At 44.9% G+C, this 15103-nt stretch overlaps 1 protein-coding gene across 6 annotated transcripts in view; it reads left to right on the top strand.

Moving 5' to 3' along the window:
* The window catches only part of BLNK (B cell linker), a 169766-nt gene that overhangs the window by 82234 nt on the left and 72429 nt on the right, over nucleotides 1-15103 (top strand). For 2 of the 6 annotated variants that reach the window (XM_075000422.1, XM_075000423.1), the window contains exon 1: nucleotides 12003-12327. The exons of 2 other annotated variants lie outside the window; for them this stretch is intronic. In XM_075000422.1, the coding sequence (XP_074856523.1) occupies nucleotides 12281-12327 (47 nt within the window). In that variant the 5' untranslated portion in view covers nucleotides 12003-12280. 2 more of the 6 variants (XM_075000425.1, XM_075000424.1) reach the window with 2 other exon arrangements.

Genomic DNA, 15103 nt, shown 5'->3' with positions numbered 1-15103 from the left:
TTCTTTTCCAAGAACCCCCTCCTTCCCAAACACACCCACTTTATATACCCCGGTTTTTGAAAACTGTATTTCACAGCATCATTTCCACCAAAGAAGGCTTACTGGGTCTTCCTTTGCCACTCCCTAATGCTGCTACTAAATGACATGGTTAGGCCACTTCACGTAATTGAAGAGCAGCAAAGGAGCAGGATGAGAAAGCAAGAGGTAGATCCTGAGACAGTCATCGGACAAATAGCAATTGCCTATTCCTAAACACTGAGATGGCCTGGAGTGAAGACTGTTGTAGCAGCTGGAAATTAATCAGGGCATATACCAGGACACAGCACTGTTCCAGCCACACATGCTTCCTCTGGCCATACCAGAGAGCTTGTCCACCCAGAGAGAGAGAGTGCACCAAGCCAGGGTATATAACTACAGTGCACTAATATGCTGTAATTAAGTCACTGTGGGGGCCATGCTACTTCACACCAAAAAGTCTGTAGTACACTCTGATGTTCTGCTGTTTGCAGAACATTGGAATGCACTATGGAGCTTTTAAGTTTAGAGCCTGGTGGCAAAGTAAATGTTGGTTAATGGTAACATGACCAGTTAACGGGCAGTAGGTTAGAACGCTATAGATTTGTAACCCAGCTTGCAGTACACTAAAGGTGTATCTATACAGGGACTGGAAGGTTCAATTCCCAGCTTGAGTAGGCATATTCATGTGAGCTTTGCCCAAGCTAAAAACACAAGTGTGAACACAGTGGCATGTGCACAGGATGAGCCAGCTGCTTGAGGCCACATGCACAGATCCAGTACCTTGGACAGCTAGCCCCTCCCCAGTTCCTTGTGCTACTATAGCTACACTTTTTTTAGCACAGCAATTTAATCGGAGCTAGTGAAGGTTGTGACAGGCTAGATTACAGAGGGACACCTGGCATGCTGATCATACCACTGAGCCTGTCCACCTGCCCTCTGGAGCGCCCCACCTGCTGGGCCTGAAGCTCTGGTCTCCCCACAGCAAAGGCACAGAGTTGAAGTAAAAGCTCCCCAGCATGGCAACACAGACCTTGAGAACTCTGAGAGGGCTCACCTCCAGGGACTTGACAGAACCCAGAAGCACAATCCTCAAATGTGATCAAAACCCCAAATAAATCTATCTTACTCTGTATAAAATTTTTACTCAGTGAAAACTCAGAGTTTGCTCTCTATCAAAAGAGAGAGAGATGCACATTTGTTTCTGCCTCGCAAGTAACAATTATTTACACTGGGTTTGATAATAAATAAGAGTGTTTTATTTAATATAGACAGTAGTACTTAAGTGATTGAAAGTGGAAACAGATGAAACTAAGTTGCTAATCCTCAATAAACAAAACATACCAGCTGAGCCTAATATGCTAAGAGATTGTTACAGATCTTATTTCTCACCTTACTCCTTATTTCAAGTAAAATACTCCAAGTCAAAGCTGATCTTTTTTCGGGCCTGGGTCTTACAGCTTCGTGCATATCCCCTTAGGGGGTGGAGGCAGTTTTCAAAAGCCAGCTGAAGATAATCATTGATTGCTTCCCATCTTTTAAACAGAATTTTCCTAGGGCAGGAATAATTTGTTTCATTCTCATCATCCCAATGGAAAAATACCAAACTCAAGATGGATTCCAGCAGTAGGTGGATGGTCATGTGTCCTTGTAGGACCAAACACAGTTTAAGCTTAAAGGGGAAACAAAACCATTTGCAAATCAGTGTCTTGAGAACCAAGCCATTAAATTCCCTAAGTACCACTAAAGGCTTTCACTGGAAGACCTATATTAATAATATAGATACCTGCCCACAAATAGAATAGACAGATTCAGGAATTACAGGCTCTTGAATGATAGATTACTTGACCTGTTTTGCATAAAGCATATTCAAGTTATGCATATTCATATTCAAAACATATTTCCATTAAAATATGGGAGCGTAGTGTCACACAGATATGTTGAATCAAGCTGTGAATTTCACCTCTAGGTTCAGTATAGAAATAACCTAAGTGTCTGTACAGATGAGGCCAGACACTAGGACAAAGAATGGAGTGTAGGAGTCATTGGCTTTCTACCTGCTTTGCTCTGCTGGACTCAAAGTAGACAGAGCAAAATCTTGCCCATTATGTATGTAAACAACATTCATACCATGCAAAATATTTCATATCTTAGGACATCCCGTTCTTTCTGAACCTTGAAGATCTAATGTGTGTTTGACTCTTTTTTCTGACTGTGTAAGCACTTTTACACATGTATTCAAATAATTAAAAGGTTTACGGATGGACTGTGGCTGGCTCTTGGGTGGGCACACATGAGAAGGAAGGTTGCAAAGAGCCTTCCTCATCCATTCCCCATCCACCATATTCTGTGCTAGGGTCACAGAACCATAGAATCCTAGGGCTGGAAGGTATCTCAGGAGGCCATCAAGTCCAGTCTCCCACCCCCCCAACCGCCTAAAGCAGATCAACCCCAACTAATCACTCACAATCACTCTCCCTGCACTTGGCCAACTCCTCCCTGGTACACTAACTATTTAAAAGGAGGCAGGGAGGAGACAGGGCCCCAACAATGCTGCCTTGGTGCAGAGAGAGAGGCAGCACTCAGGAACTCTTCTCAACTGTGCTCCAAGTGGATGGGTGCTTCTTGTTGGCACAATCATGCCTGAAGTCTCCCTTTGGGAAGAATCATTCCACCCAAAACCCACATGGACCAGTTTGGCTCCAAGCATAGAAAGGTCAGCATTTGATTATTCCCCAACATTTCAGTCAAACTTTCTTTTTTATTCTGAAGAACTGATAACAGTAAAACTAAAAAAGCGGAAGTATAACTCTTGAGACAGTGGGTTTTGTTCTCAGGGGAAATATGCCACGTTGCCTGTGCAGGTGTTAAAATGAGTTTGTTCCTGTATGAGAAACTTAAACTGCATAGTATTGTAATGGTACTGCCTAAACCCAGAAGGCTTGTTCTTGCTGTACTGGAGCTGGAGACATACCCCAATTAGTATTAGATTTTATTTTAGATATTAAAAATAGAGCCACCATTCTCTAGTGTTGCTATTGCCTGATGCTTACCACACTTTGAGTGAGAGATTCCCTGGAGAAAGTGGTAATCCGTTTAGGCTTTTACAACTAGCGTCAGTTTCCAAGATTCTTCCAGCACTAACGCAGGATTGGTGTAGTGTGGCATAGAGCAGGGGTTCTCACACATCATTGCCTTGTGACTTCCTTCTAACATCAGAAATTACCCTAAAAACCCAGGTTGGGAGACCAAGGACTGTGCCCCCCCCCAGGCTCTGCTATTCCAGGTGTGCGGGGTGGGGGTGGAGAGGGAACTGAGGCCCAAACACTTCAGCCCAAAGTGGTATGCCTGTAACCTGCGCCTCACCACCCAGAGCTGAAGCTCTTATGCTTTGGTCCCAAACAGTGGGGCTCAGGCTTCAGCCTCAGGTCCAGTAAGTCTAATACCAGCGTTGGCAACCTCACTAAAGCAGAGTTGTCATGACCTCTTTGGGATCCCTGACCCACAATTTGAGAACTGCTGACATAGAGCATTTGACCTTATAAACATGAGATACAATATGTGAAAAAGGCATTTAATAGAGCATTCTTTTAATTTATTTGGCACAGAAAGATAGGCCCTTTTCCATTTACAGCACATCTACTCTAAGGGTACACCTTCAGTAATCAAAAGATCAGTGCTGCCACGGTCAATCTTCCAGAGTTCAATTAAGCACTTCTGGTAGGGATGCACTAAATCAAACTCACAGGACACCCCCCTTGACTTTGGTACTCCTCACTGTCACTGTTGTAAGGAATAAGGGAATTCAACAGGAGAGTTTCTCCCATCGACCTCCTGCAGTGGGTGCTCACTGGAAATTTGACCTAAGGTATGTTGACTCCAGATACACAATTCTCATAGCTAGAGTTTCATAATTTAGGTCAAATTTCTTTTGTGGTATAGACCTGCCATAAGGTTGATGACTGAGAAGTGACTGTACTTCTATCTTACATTTTTTCCTGTGCTAATAGTTAGAGTTTGCTACTTAGGATGTGTATACATGGCAAGTTAGCCTATGGCAAGCCAAGGTACAAATCTACAGCACACCAGGTTGCTACACACTTACTTGCCATATAGACAATGCTACAGCACAGTAAAAATCTATGCTGTACTAAGCTAAACGGCACAAAATAGTCGTGTATCTCAGGAAATATGCTAATGGACTCAGACTGAGTCATCTGACCTACTAACAATCCTTTTGAATGTTGGCTGGAAGAGCTTTATTAATCACCTGTTAGCCTTTCCTGGAAAAGAAACCAAACAAAAATTCCTTGCCAAGAAAAAAAAACAATCATGATGCACCCTTTAAAAGTAAAATGTTCATCATCGTCTGTTTTAGACCAGGAGTGGGGAAGTGACTATTATGGAACTATAGCTACAGTGCTTGTGTGTGAATTTGTCACACCACAGAGCAATGTAGCTATTGCAAGCTAAATTTTAAGGGTAGACTGGGCCTAAATGACAAATTTGTGAGCATCAGTAAGTGCATTAGGTTGCAAAACTTTCCTGTTCACCACACAACAGAGAAAACCACAGTCAAACAAAACCAAAAACAAACTACTTGATATCACTATCCTCACACTCAGTGTGAGTTACCAGCTGACACCAAAGAAAAGCCAAGAGGTTAGAATTTCTGTGCAGGTCACGGAGGACAGGCACCATTTCTGCTATTGAACATAAGTGACCACATGGGCCTGATTCTCTATGCCCACTTTGCCCCTTGTGGCAGTAGAATAGGACCATTTTAAGGCTTCTTTACATCATCCAAGTCATGTAAAAAGTCCTTAATTTCCACTATAATAGTGATACAGTAAGCCCACATGCAAAGGAAACTAGTTCAGAAGAACATAGAATCCAAAGAGGCATCAGAGAGTGGTACATTAGATCACTGAAATAATGTTTCTCAAGGTTTACAAAACCTAGACATAGACAAGACTTTCAGCTGGTTCCTGAGAGATGCTGCATGCTCTCTTTCTCATTGATTTCCCCTCTGCCAGGTGTGATACCAGCAAGGCTGGGCTCAGGCAGTCCTAAAAACAATAACAACAGAGAGGTAGCCCTGTTAGCGTGTAGTCTAACAAAACAAAAGAGCAGTCCTGTAGCACTTTAAAGACTAACACAACAATTTATTAGGTGATTACCTAATTACCTAACCACCTAATAAATTATTTTGTTAATTTTAAAGTGCTACAGGACTGCTTTTTTTGTTTTCCTAAAAACAAGGCAGTTCTTGTGGCATATTCCTTTTCTCCCCAACAGAACGGGAATTAAACCAATTAGGGAGCATGACTTTCAGCTGCATCTTTACGTGAAAAATCCAATTAACATATTCAAAGAGGAAAAAACAGCCAGGTGGAACTCAAGCATAAATTACTGGAGAGTTTTAAAGAAGTTACAGTTGTCAGCATTAAAATATTTTCAGTGCATGATAAGGAGGTTGCCACCTCCACCACCTAAACGGGCACCTACAGAAAGTTCTCTTCGCAGACTTACCCAGAGCAGCCCTGGCTAGACAACTAAATACAAAAAGAAAGAGATAGAGCATCAACTAAGCCCACAAAGCACAATGAGCACAAAGAACCTATTAAACGCTGCAGAGCATAGCCTAACAACAATTGACACCTAGAGACTGCAGGAAGTAAGGGAGCTCAGCTCAGTGTATAAACAGTGGTCACCAACCAGTCAATCATGATCAACTGGTTGATTCTGAAGACTCTCCCAATTGATTGTGCTGTCTGGTGGTAGACCAAGGCTCCAAGTGAGGCAGACACCATGCTTGTCATGGCCCCATGCTTCCAGCCCATTCCTGGACGCAGCCAGTGCAGCCACTTGTATGTGTGGTGAGGGTTAGGGAGGGGAGGGAGTCTCAACACACAACAGAGCTCCCATTGGGAATGGCAGGGAATGGGGAACTGTGGCAAATGGGAGCTGAGGGGGCAGTGCTGGCAGACAAGGACAGTGTGCAGGGCCAGGGCCAGGGCCAGGGCCATGGGGAGGGGAGGCAGGTATTTGCCCCTTCCAGGCCCAGCATGGGACCAAGGCAGACAGGGAGGCTGTCTCAGACTTGATGAGCTGCCAGCTGGGAGCCACCAGTGGAAGGAGCCACCTTATAGAAGAATACTCACCAGGCCACAGCTCTGTGCTGGAGCTGGCACCCCATAACCGCTCATGTACCCTGAACCCTCTCCTGCACTCCAACCCTCTGCCTCAGCCCTGAACACACTCTCAGAGCCAGCACCTCATATCTTCTCATGAGCCCTGAACCCCCTCCCGTACCACAACATCTGTCCCACCTCAGAGCCAGCACCCCACAGCCCCTCCTGCACCTCAGTCTCCTGCTCTAGCCCCGTGAAAGTGAGGGGGGGATGAAGTGAGCAGGGCAGGGCTTCATGGAAGGTGCAGGACCTCAGAGCAGGAGCAAATAAATCTTGGGTTGCCCTTAAATTCAGAACGAGACCTTGGTATAAAACTATTGGAGACCCCGGTATCCAAGAAATCCCCATTGTGAGTGTAATAGCAGCATGAGATTTCCAGCATATAATATCCTTGGAATTTCTATACATTATAGATAACAATTTCTTACATCTAAGTGTTAGAGGCCAACACTGGGAAATTCTTTATCAGGCCTTGTCCACACAGAAAGAACTGATTACCGAATTAAAAAATAATGATAGTTTAGGGACAAGTGATCATGACTTGGCTACATTTATAATGAGCAAGCAGAATGAAATGCAAAACAGGAATATTACACACACACACACACATGATGCTTCTCTAAGGCTGTTTTCACAAAGCTGAAAAAACCTATGAGCTATCACGCAGTCCTATTTCCAATAGAGTCCCATAGACATTGTACATGATACATATTTATCAAAAACCTTGAAGAAAAACATAATCACTGATGAAGTCTGCAAATCATACAAAACTGTGGAGAGCGGTAAATAATGGAAAGGACAGGTCAGTGGTTCAGAGTGATTTAGCTTGCTTGGGTGCACTTGGTTGTTATCAGGCTAAATGTTACGGAACAAAGAATATAGGCCGTACTCACAATTCTATGCTTGGAAGCAGTGATTTTAAAAGGGATTTGGGGGTTGCGATGGATGGAGTTCCCCATGCAATGCTGGGATTATAAGGTCAAATGGGATACTGGGATGTATGAATAGGGGAATCTCAGATAGAAGAGATGAGTTCGTTTTACCTTTTTATTTGGCACTAGTCCAACTGCTGCTGGAATACTACTGACTCTCCTGGTGTCCATAGTTCAAGAAGGATGTTGATAAACTGGAGAAGGTTTAACAAGAAGTCAAGAAAATGACTAATTTGGATTAGAAAAATAACCCTTGTTGTAACAAACTCCAGGGCTACGTCTACACTAGCCAAAAACTTCGAAATGGCCATGCAAATGGCCATTTCGAAGTTTACTAATGAAGTGCTGAAATACATATTCAGTGCCTCATTAGCATGCAGGCAGCCGCAGCACTTCGAAATTGATGTGGCTCATCCAGACGGGGCTCATTTTTGAAAGGACCCCGGCTACTTTGAAGTCCCCTTGTTCCTATGAGCAGATGGGAATAAGGGGACTTCGGAGTAGCCAGGGGCCTTTCGAAAAGGAGCCCCGTCTGGACAGGCCGCACAGCGGCGAGCCGCATCAATTTCAAAGTGCCACAGCTGCCCACATGCTAATGAGGCACTGAATATGTATTTCAGCGCTTCATTAGTAAACTTCAAAATGGCCATTTGCATGGCCATTTCGAAGTTTTTGGCTAGTGTAGACACAGCCCAAAAGCTCGATATAAGTTAACAAAGAGAAGGTTAAGAGGTGACTTGATTACAGTCTGTAAGTACCTATGAGGAGAATGAATTTTTAATTATGATCTCAGTATAAACCAAGGATGGGCAATAATTTTTGATGAGAGGCTACTCAAAATTTTAACTGGTCAAGGGCCGCACTTTTCTCTGGAAGGGATGTGGGGTCTGGGATGGAGTGCATAGGGGAGTTTGGTGTAGGGGTTGGGGTGCAGGAGATAGTGTAGGATCTGAGAGAGAGTTTGGGTGAAGAAGGGGATTGTGACGTGGGGAAGGGGATTGTGGTGTAATGCCTGGAAGGGAGTCTGGATGCAGGAGAGGATTTTGGCTTGTGGGAGGAGTGTAGAAGTGGGGTGCAGGGTCTGGGAGGGAGTTGGGTTGCGGGAGGTGGTGGGGTACCAGAAGCAGGCTCTGGCCGGGAGATGTTTACCTACGCAGCTTGGGCCAGGAGCACACTCAGGCAGGCTTCCCTGCCTACAAGCCCACTGGCTGTACCCTGTGGATCTCTGCACTGGGAAGGAAGAGGGCTTCCTATGCTGCCTGGCCCAAGCAAAATCTCTTAGCATCTATTGACTGCAAAACAACCAATGAGAGGTGAGTAATTGTAGTGCACTGGCTCCACCCCCTAGAAAATCTCTCCTCTCACATTGGCTGGTTTGGGGCATTGCCCACTGCCATCATCCCCAAGCCAAATGTTTCAGTTCCTATTGGCCAGAAATCAGCCAACGGGAGCTGAGAAATTGTGCTGCACTGGCCCCACACCCAGCCATAGGGGCCAACTGCAGGCTGAATTAAAAAGGTTTGGTGGGTCAGATCCAGCCCGTGGGCCGCTTGTCCACCCCTGATCTAACAGAAGAGGTGTAACATGGTCCAATGGATGTAAGGTGAAGACAGACAATTTTTAACACTGAGAGTAATTAACCATTGGAACAATTTATCAAGTGTCATGGTAGATTCTCCACCATGGACAATTTCTAAATCAAGATTGGATGTTTCTGCAAAGATCTGTTCTTTTGTGGAGGTTCTATGGCCTGTGCTATTCAATATATTAGTGCTGATGGTCCCTTCTGGGCTTGGAATCTTTGGATCATATAAATAGGCAAATCAATTATTGTGCTCAAGGTGATACAAAGAGTCAGACTCTCCTAGACATACCAAAGCCACTTGTGGCCAGGTCCTCAGAGGCCAGATAGCCTCGTGGTTAGATCGGGATGTGTGGGAAACCCTTTTTTGGGGTCGGAGGTCACTGACCCACAGAAAAATCAGTCAGGGCCACATAAAAGTGAGAAGTAAAAAACCAAAATCCTCCCTGATGTGGCCAGTGACTGAGACATCTCACTCCCCTCAGGCTCCAGCACCACAGGCAGGGAGGTAGAGAAGTGGGGACTGAGGCACAAGGCTCCCCACAGGCCAAATTAATTCCTCTGGAGACCCAGAGTGCGACCAAAAATAGGAGTTCAGGGTTCTGTGTGCGGGAGGAAGCTGCTGGGGAGAAGGGGTGGGGCCTGGATTGGAGAGAGCGTGCCCCTCCTATTTTGCCAAGAGGGACAGGTGTCAGGGTTTACTCACTCCCCTGGCTGCTGGGCTGGCAGACTCAGACTATCAAACTAACAAGTTCCTGCCTCCTCACTAGTCAGCCCCAAGCTGAGCTGGTGTTTTCCTTTTCTCCCCACTCCAGGCCTGGCATTGGCTGTAGGTAAAGCAGGTAAAATAGTCCACATCGATGGAAGGAATTTTTTCTGTCAGTGTAGGAATACCGCATCAGCATAGCAGTATCTGCACATGGGCTTTTGTCAGCACTACTATTCAATCTGTGGCAGGGGGGTAGGAGGAGAGGAGGGCTGTGGTTTTTCACAGGCACTGCCCTGTCCTAGGTAGCTGTGCCAAAATAGCTTCTCAGAATAATGCAAACCTCAGTCAGGCTAATTCTGGTTTCAAGTGGTTTGTCCTGCCTTGTGTGGTATATGAGTGCTAACACAGTTTCCCCAGTTTGAGTAAACCATTGCTACATCCCACCTCTAGTCACAACTTCTCCCACCCCAGGCTACCTCTTCCCCCATCAGTTGTTAGGCACTGAAACAGCATTCTAAACAGTTTGACTCAGGTCTGCACTTAGGTCCAACTAACTATGCAACTCAGAAAAGTGAAAAATTTACAGCCCTGAGTATTGTGGCCATGATTCTCAATATGAATATAGGACACCGCATGGGGCTAACCCAAGTGTCCCACAGGAGAGACTGCAGGGTGGACATTGCTGCTTGACCAAGGCCTGCGTGCGTGTGTGCGTGCGCGCACGCACACACACACACACACAGAGCTGACAGCTGGGGCTGTCCTGAGCACCATGCCTGAGTCCACCTGCAGCTGGCCTGAGCTGCCTGGCATTGCTGCTCACCCTGTGGAATGAGTCACCCCTACACCCTGCTGGGATTTTGGCAAAACTGGACAATTATCCTGTTTGGTTGTGCCAACTGATCATCAGATAGCAAGTGTGAGAAATCAGGCATGGGCTTATAGACACCTAAATAAAAACCAGCCCCAGATATTGAACCTGTCCCTATAAAATGAGGCTATCTGGTCACTCCACATGTGGAATAGTGCTTATAAAAGACCAAACTGGACACATGGCCATCATATCCCTGAGAAGCATAGTCACTGGTGAGGTCTCATCTGGAGTATTATGCCCAGTCACTAGTGAGGTCTCATCTGGAGTATTGTCCCCAGTTCTGCCCCCACCCCACTCCCAGTATAGAAAGGCTGTGGATGCATTAGAGCAGGTCCAACAGAGGGCAACCAAAATGATTAAGAGGCTGGAGCATATCACCTATGAGCAGAGGCTGAGGGATTTGGGCTTATTTAGTTTGCAGAAGAGTGAGGGGCGATTTGATAGCAGCCTTCAACTTCCTGAAGTGGGGCTCTAAAAAGGACGAAGAAAAGCTGTTCTCAGTAGTGACAGATGGCAGAATGAGGAGCAATGGTCTCAAGTTACTGTAGGAGAGGTATAGGTTGGATATTAAGAAAAACTATTTTACTAGGGGGTTGGTGAATACATTACCAAGAGAAATATCTAGAAGTCCTATGGCACCTTATAGACTAACAGATATTTTGGAGCATAAGTCTTGGCTCACAAAAGCATATGCTCCAAAATACCTGTTAGTCTATAAGATGCCACAGGACTTCTTGTTGTTTTTTAAGATACAGACTAACATGGCTATGCCTCTGATACTTATTACCTAGAGAGGTAGTGGCATCTTTATCCCTGGAGGGTAAGTCCGGGCTTGACAAAGTTCTGGCTGGGATGATATAGTTCGGGTTGATCCTAATTTCAGCAGGGGGCTGAACTCCATAACCTCCTGAGGTCTCTTCCAGCCCTAGGATTCTATATCCCTGCTATGGGAGATGAATGGAAGAACTGTTCTATTGACCTAGGTACCACCTGTGTAAGGGGTTGTGATTTACCACAATAGTGGAGCAACCCCTTTGTTGCCATAACAAGTGCCTAGACCACAGCAGCACTTGTAGTGTAGACATACCCTCCAATTCCTTTTGCCGAAAGTAACCTTCATTTCCGGTCTCTTGCCTGTAGTCCTCCAGGCTCCTGGGATGTGCCAGGGCGGACAACTCTTTCCTTCCTAATGAGAGGGAGCTCATCCCCGCAGCTCCGAGCTTTTAACAACTCTGCTGCTGCTGCTGCCGGGGACGCCATTGTTTCTCTATGGTGACGTTGACATTTCGCCTTGTTGTGGAATGCGCTGAAGTTGTGAAATGCCCATTTGACACAGCTGCGGGCTACTCCACAAACAACCCCCACAACCTGAAAGCGGAGGGGGGAAGGCATATTTTCAACTGCCTCTGGGCTGTTGGGAGGGAGAGTCATTAAAGGAAACTGTCGTATTCCTAACTGAAGCACCAACAGCACGTAGCTAATTGGTCAGCACCCTGAATGGGCTCATCCCCCTAGCTCGCCTCCACTTTTCTGCTAGCAAGAACAGCAGGCTGCGGAGAGCGGCCGGCGTGCGGTCGAAGTGTTAGATTTTCCAGTCATGCCCTCTGCTTGAAACAGCTGCACAGCCGACACGAAGAGGAAGCCAGACTCGAGACACAGTCAGGGGAATTTGCACGCCCGGTAGGTGTCGGTCCTCAAGTTTGCATAGCGTTCAGGAGTCGCAGCGAGCCGTCTGGCTGGCTGCCGGTGTCACATGATGAACTCGAAACATGAAACTCAGATATGTGCTCAGGCAAGTTTGTAGGTCTCGCAGGACAGGAGTATTCTGCTTCTCACAACGTAGACGCCAGGCAGAGATCACCCGGGGGACTCTGTCTCAGGTCGGCTGCTGGGACGGTAGATCACTCGTAGGAAACGCCACATGTTCTCATTAAATGGTCACTAGTAGTTTGCCGGGTACTGCCAACACTGAACATGGACAAGTTCAATAAGATCACTGAGCCAGCTGGTCAGAAGCTAAGGTATGATTTTTTTTCCTTTCGTTTGTTACAACTCCATGTGTTCCTTTAGAGCTGGGCCAAGTCAGAGCACAGAGCGCGTTTAGAAGTGTTACGGAGTTTTGTTTCACAAGGAGACTGTGCGGATTCAAAAATACCTGTTGTGTTGAATAGTAACAGAGAGGGAGCCGTGTTAGTCTATACACTATCAAAACAAAAAGCAGTCAAGTAGCACTTTAAAGACTAGCAAAATGGTTTATTAGGTAAACCATTTTGCTAGTCTTTAAAGTGCTACTTGACTGCTTTTTGTTCTGTTGTGTTGAGTGCACCTGCCAGTGCACTTCTGCCAGTCCTGCTAAAAGGCTAACTCCTGAAAACGAGTACAACTGCTAAAGTGTTTGAGGGAGGGTCAGATGTAAAATAAGAGCATTTTCTTCCTCTGCAAAATTCAGAGTTGTTTCAGGATTTTGCTGGCACAAAAATTCAGCAGAATATTAAGTATAAAAAAGTTTGTTGCCATACACATTGCTGTAAACAGAATCAACAAACACAAACCAATCATTTGAATAACACTCAGCTACAAAAACAACAAGAACTCCTGTCGCACCTTACAGACTAACAGATATTTTGGAGCGTAAGCTTTTGTGGGCAAAGACCCGCTTCGACGAAGCGGGTCTTTGCCCACGAAAGCTTATGCTCCGAAATATTTGTTAGTTTATAAGGTGCCACAGGAGTTCTTGTTTGTTTTTGAAGATACAGACTAACTCGGCTACCTCTCTGATACTCAGATACACTTGTCAGAGGAGTAGCCGAGTCTGAGGAAGTGGGTCTTTGCCCACAAAAGCTTATGCTCCAAAGTATGTGTTAGTCTATAAGATGCCACAGGGCTTTACTCAGCTACAACTCAGCTTTCATCACAGATTCCCTACTATTTTTATTTTCTGTGAATAAGTAAACTGCTTGATATGTTTCTGTTTTAAGGGCCTTGTTTTAAAAATCATTAATTCATCATAAGCCTTAAGCGCTTTAGTAACGTTTAATCAGGAGTTTGTCAATGAAGAGTAATTTTGTATAAAGAGAGCTTTATGTGAAGAGGGATCTTCGGTTCAACTCCTTTGGTATCCCCAAATCTTCTGTTCAACTCCTTTGGTATCCCCAAAAGGGACAGCAGTGTCATGTAGGTAGCAGGAAACATCATGCTTTTAAAGACAGGGTGTTGGAGAAGAGGTAGGATTAGACTATTACAAGATACTATTTAGAGTGATTGGACTTGTCAAGATTTGTACATTGGATATGGAGTTTAGAGAGAGGTGGAAGTAGTTTTTCTATCCCATGAACATTTTTAAAATGTCAGAACATTTTCCAGTTCTGCAGCAGAACATAATCACGAGCTTTTAAATTAAAAAAAAAAACATGAAAAATGTAGAAGAGATGCTAAGGCTATGCCTACAGTACAACAATCTATCAACAGAAGTTACATCGGAGTGGATTGCTCTGTTGATCCACTCTGTCGACAGTGTGTGTCCACACTGCGTGGCTGTTCTCCCCACAGAACAGCCAACTGAAAGCGCAGGAGGCCGAGCTGCCGGAAAGAGGGCCACCCTCCAGAGCATCCACACAGCTTTTTTTGTCAACAGACTCTGTCGAGAAAAGTGTTTTGCCTCATGGGGGACAGGTAGAAAGCTGTCAACAAATCTGCCAAGTTCTGTCGACAGTATGTCCAGAGAACGCATTTTTTGTGTGGACTCTCTCCAAGTTTTGTTAACAAAACCGGGATTTTGTCAACAAAACTCTTTAGTGTAGATGTAGCTTTAGAGCTCCGAAAATAGCCCATAGTCTGGTGTTTGCTAGTCACTCGTCTCTTACTCATATAGGAGAGCCAGGTTCAAGTCCCTAGATTTCCCACACCCAAGTGATTGCACTAGTATCAAGTTAGTCTATCCCAATGAATAATTTAGTTACTGAAACAAAGTGGAACATTTCCAAGAAGAAGCCTTGAGCAAGACTCACCCACTGAGAGCCTCGTGTTTAGGGCTCTCACCAAGGATATGGGGGTTTTAAGACCCAGGTTTAAGTCCTTGCTCTGAATTAGGCAGGGCCCTAATCAATTAGTTGGTTTCCTGGGGATGTCTGTGGCTCCCTTTCTTGAGACACTTTTTTTGAAAATGTTACATTTCTCTAAAAACTTTTGGGTTTTGACTAGCTGGTATTTTCAAACAAAAAAGGGTATGTTAAAAATTTGTAATCAACTGCAAGGGAGTCTTAAGCTTCTAAACTGCCTATGGGGATACAGCTCAAAGGGCTACGTCCTGTGCCCCATTCTGAGCTAGTGAGCCTAACAGAGGAGGACACAGGCAATATCTTCACTCCCCCAAAAAATATAGCTATTATAATGTAAAATCCTGGTGAAGACAAGGCACAAGAGTTTTTACTTCCCTGTTCTTAGACAAAGCCAACCTTGGCAGGGGAAGGGGTAGAATTAGCATTGACCTCAATTAGTTCTACTGAGGTAAATATTAACTGTGCCTTATTGCCACAAGGATTTCACAGTGTATTACCAGTATGTCAATATAAAAAACAACTTTTTGCAGCAAAGACAAAGTCTTAGAGGTTCCCACACACCATCTCTCAAAATTTAAAGCAGAATTTCTTTCAAGCGTTAGGAGGAGTTGCCAGCTGTTATGCTAATCTGACCCTGATAACAGATTAATTGGTTATATACCTATTCAAAGCCCATTATGGCAGGAAGAGATGCCATTTCCTCCCTACTGTATCTTCAGCCTGACTCACTCAACTTATT

The sequence above is a fragment of the Carettochelys insculpta genome, chromosome 7 (genome assembly GCF_033958435.1).
Source record: "Carettochelys insculpta isolate YL-2023 chromosome 7, ASM3395843v1, whole genome shotgun sequence".
NCBI lineage: Eukaryota > Metazoa > Chordata > Testudines > Carettochelyidae > Carettochelys > Carettochelys insculpta.
The sequence above is the reverse complement of the archived record's forward strand: the minus strand, read 5'-3'. Positions and strand labels throughout refer to the sequence as shown.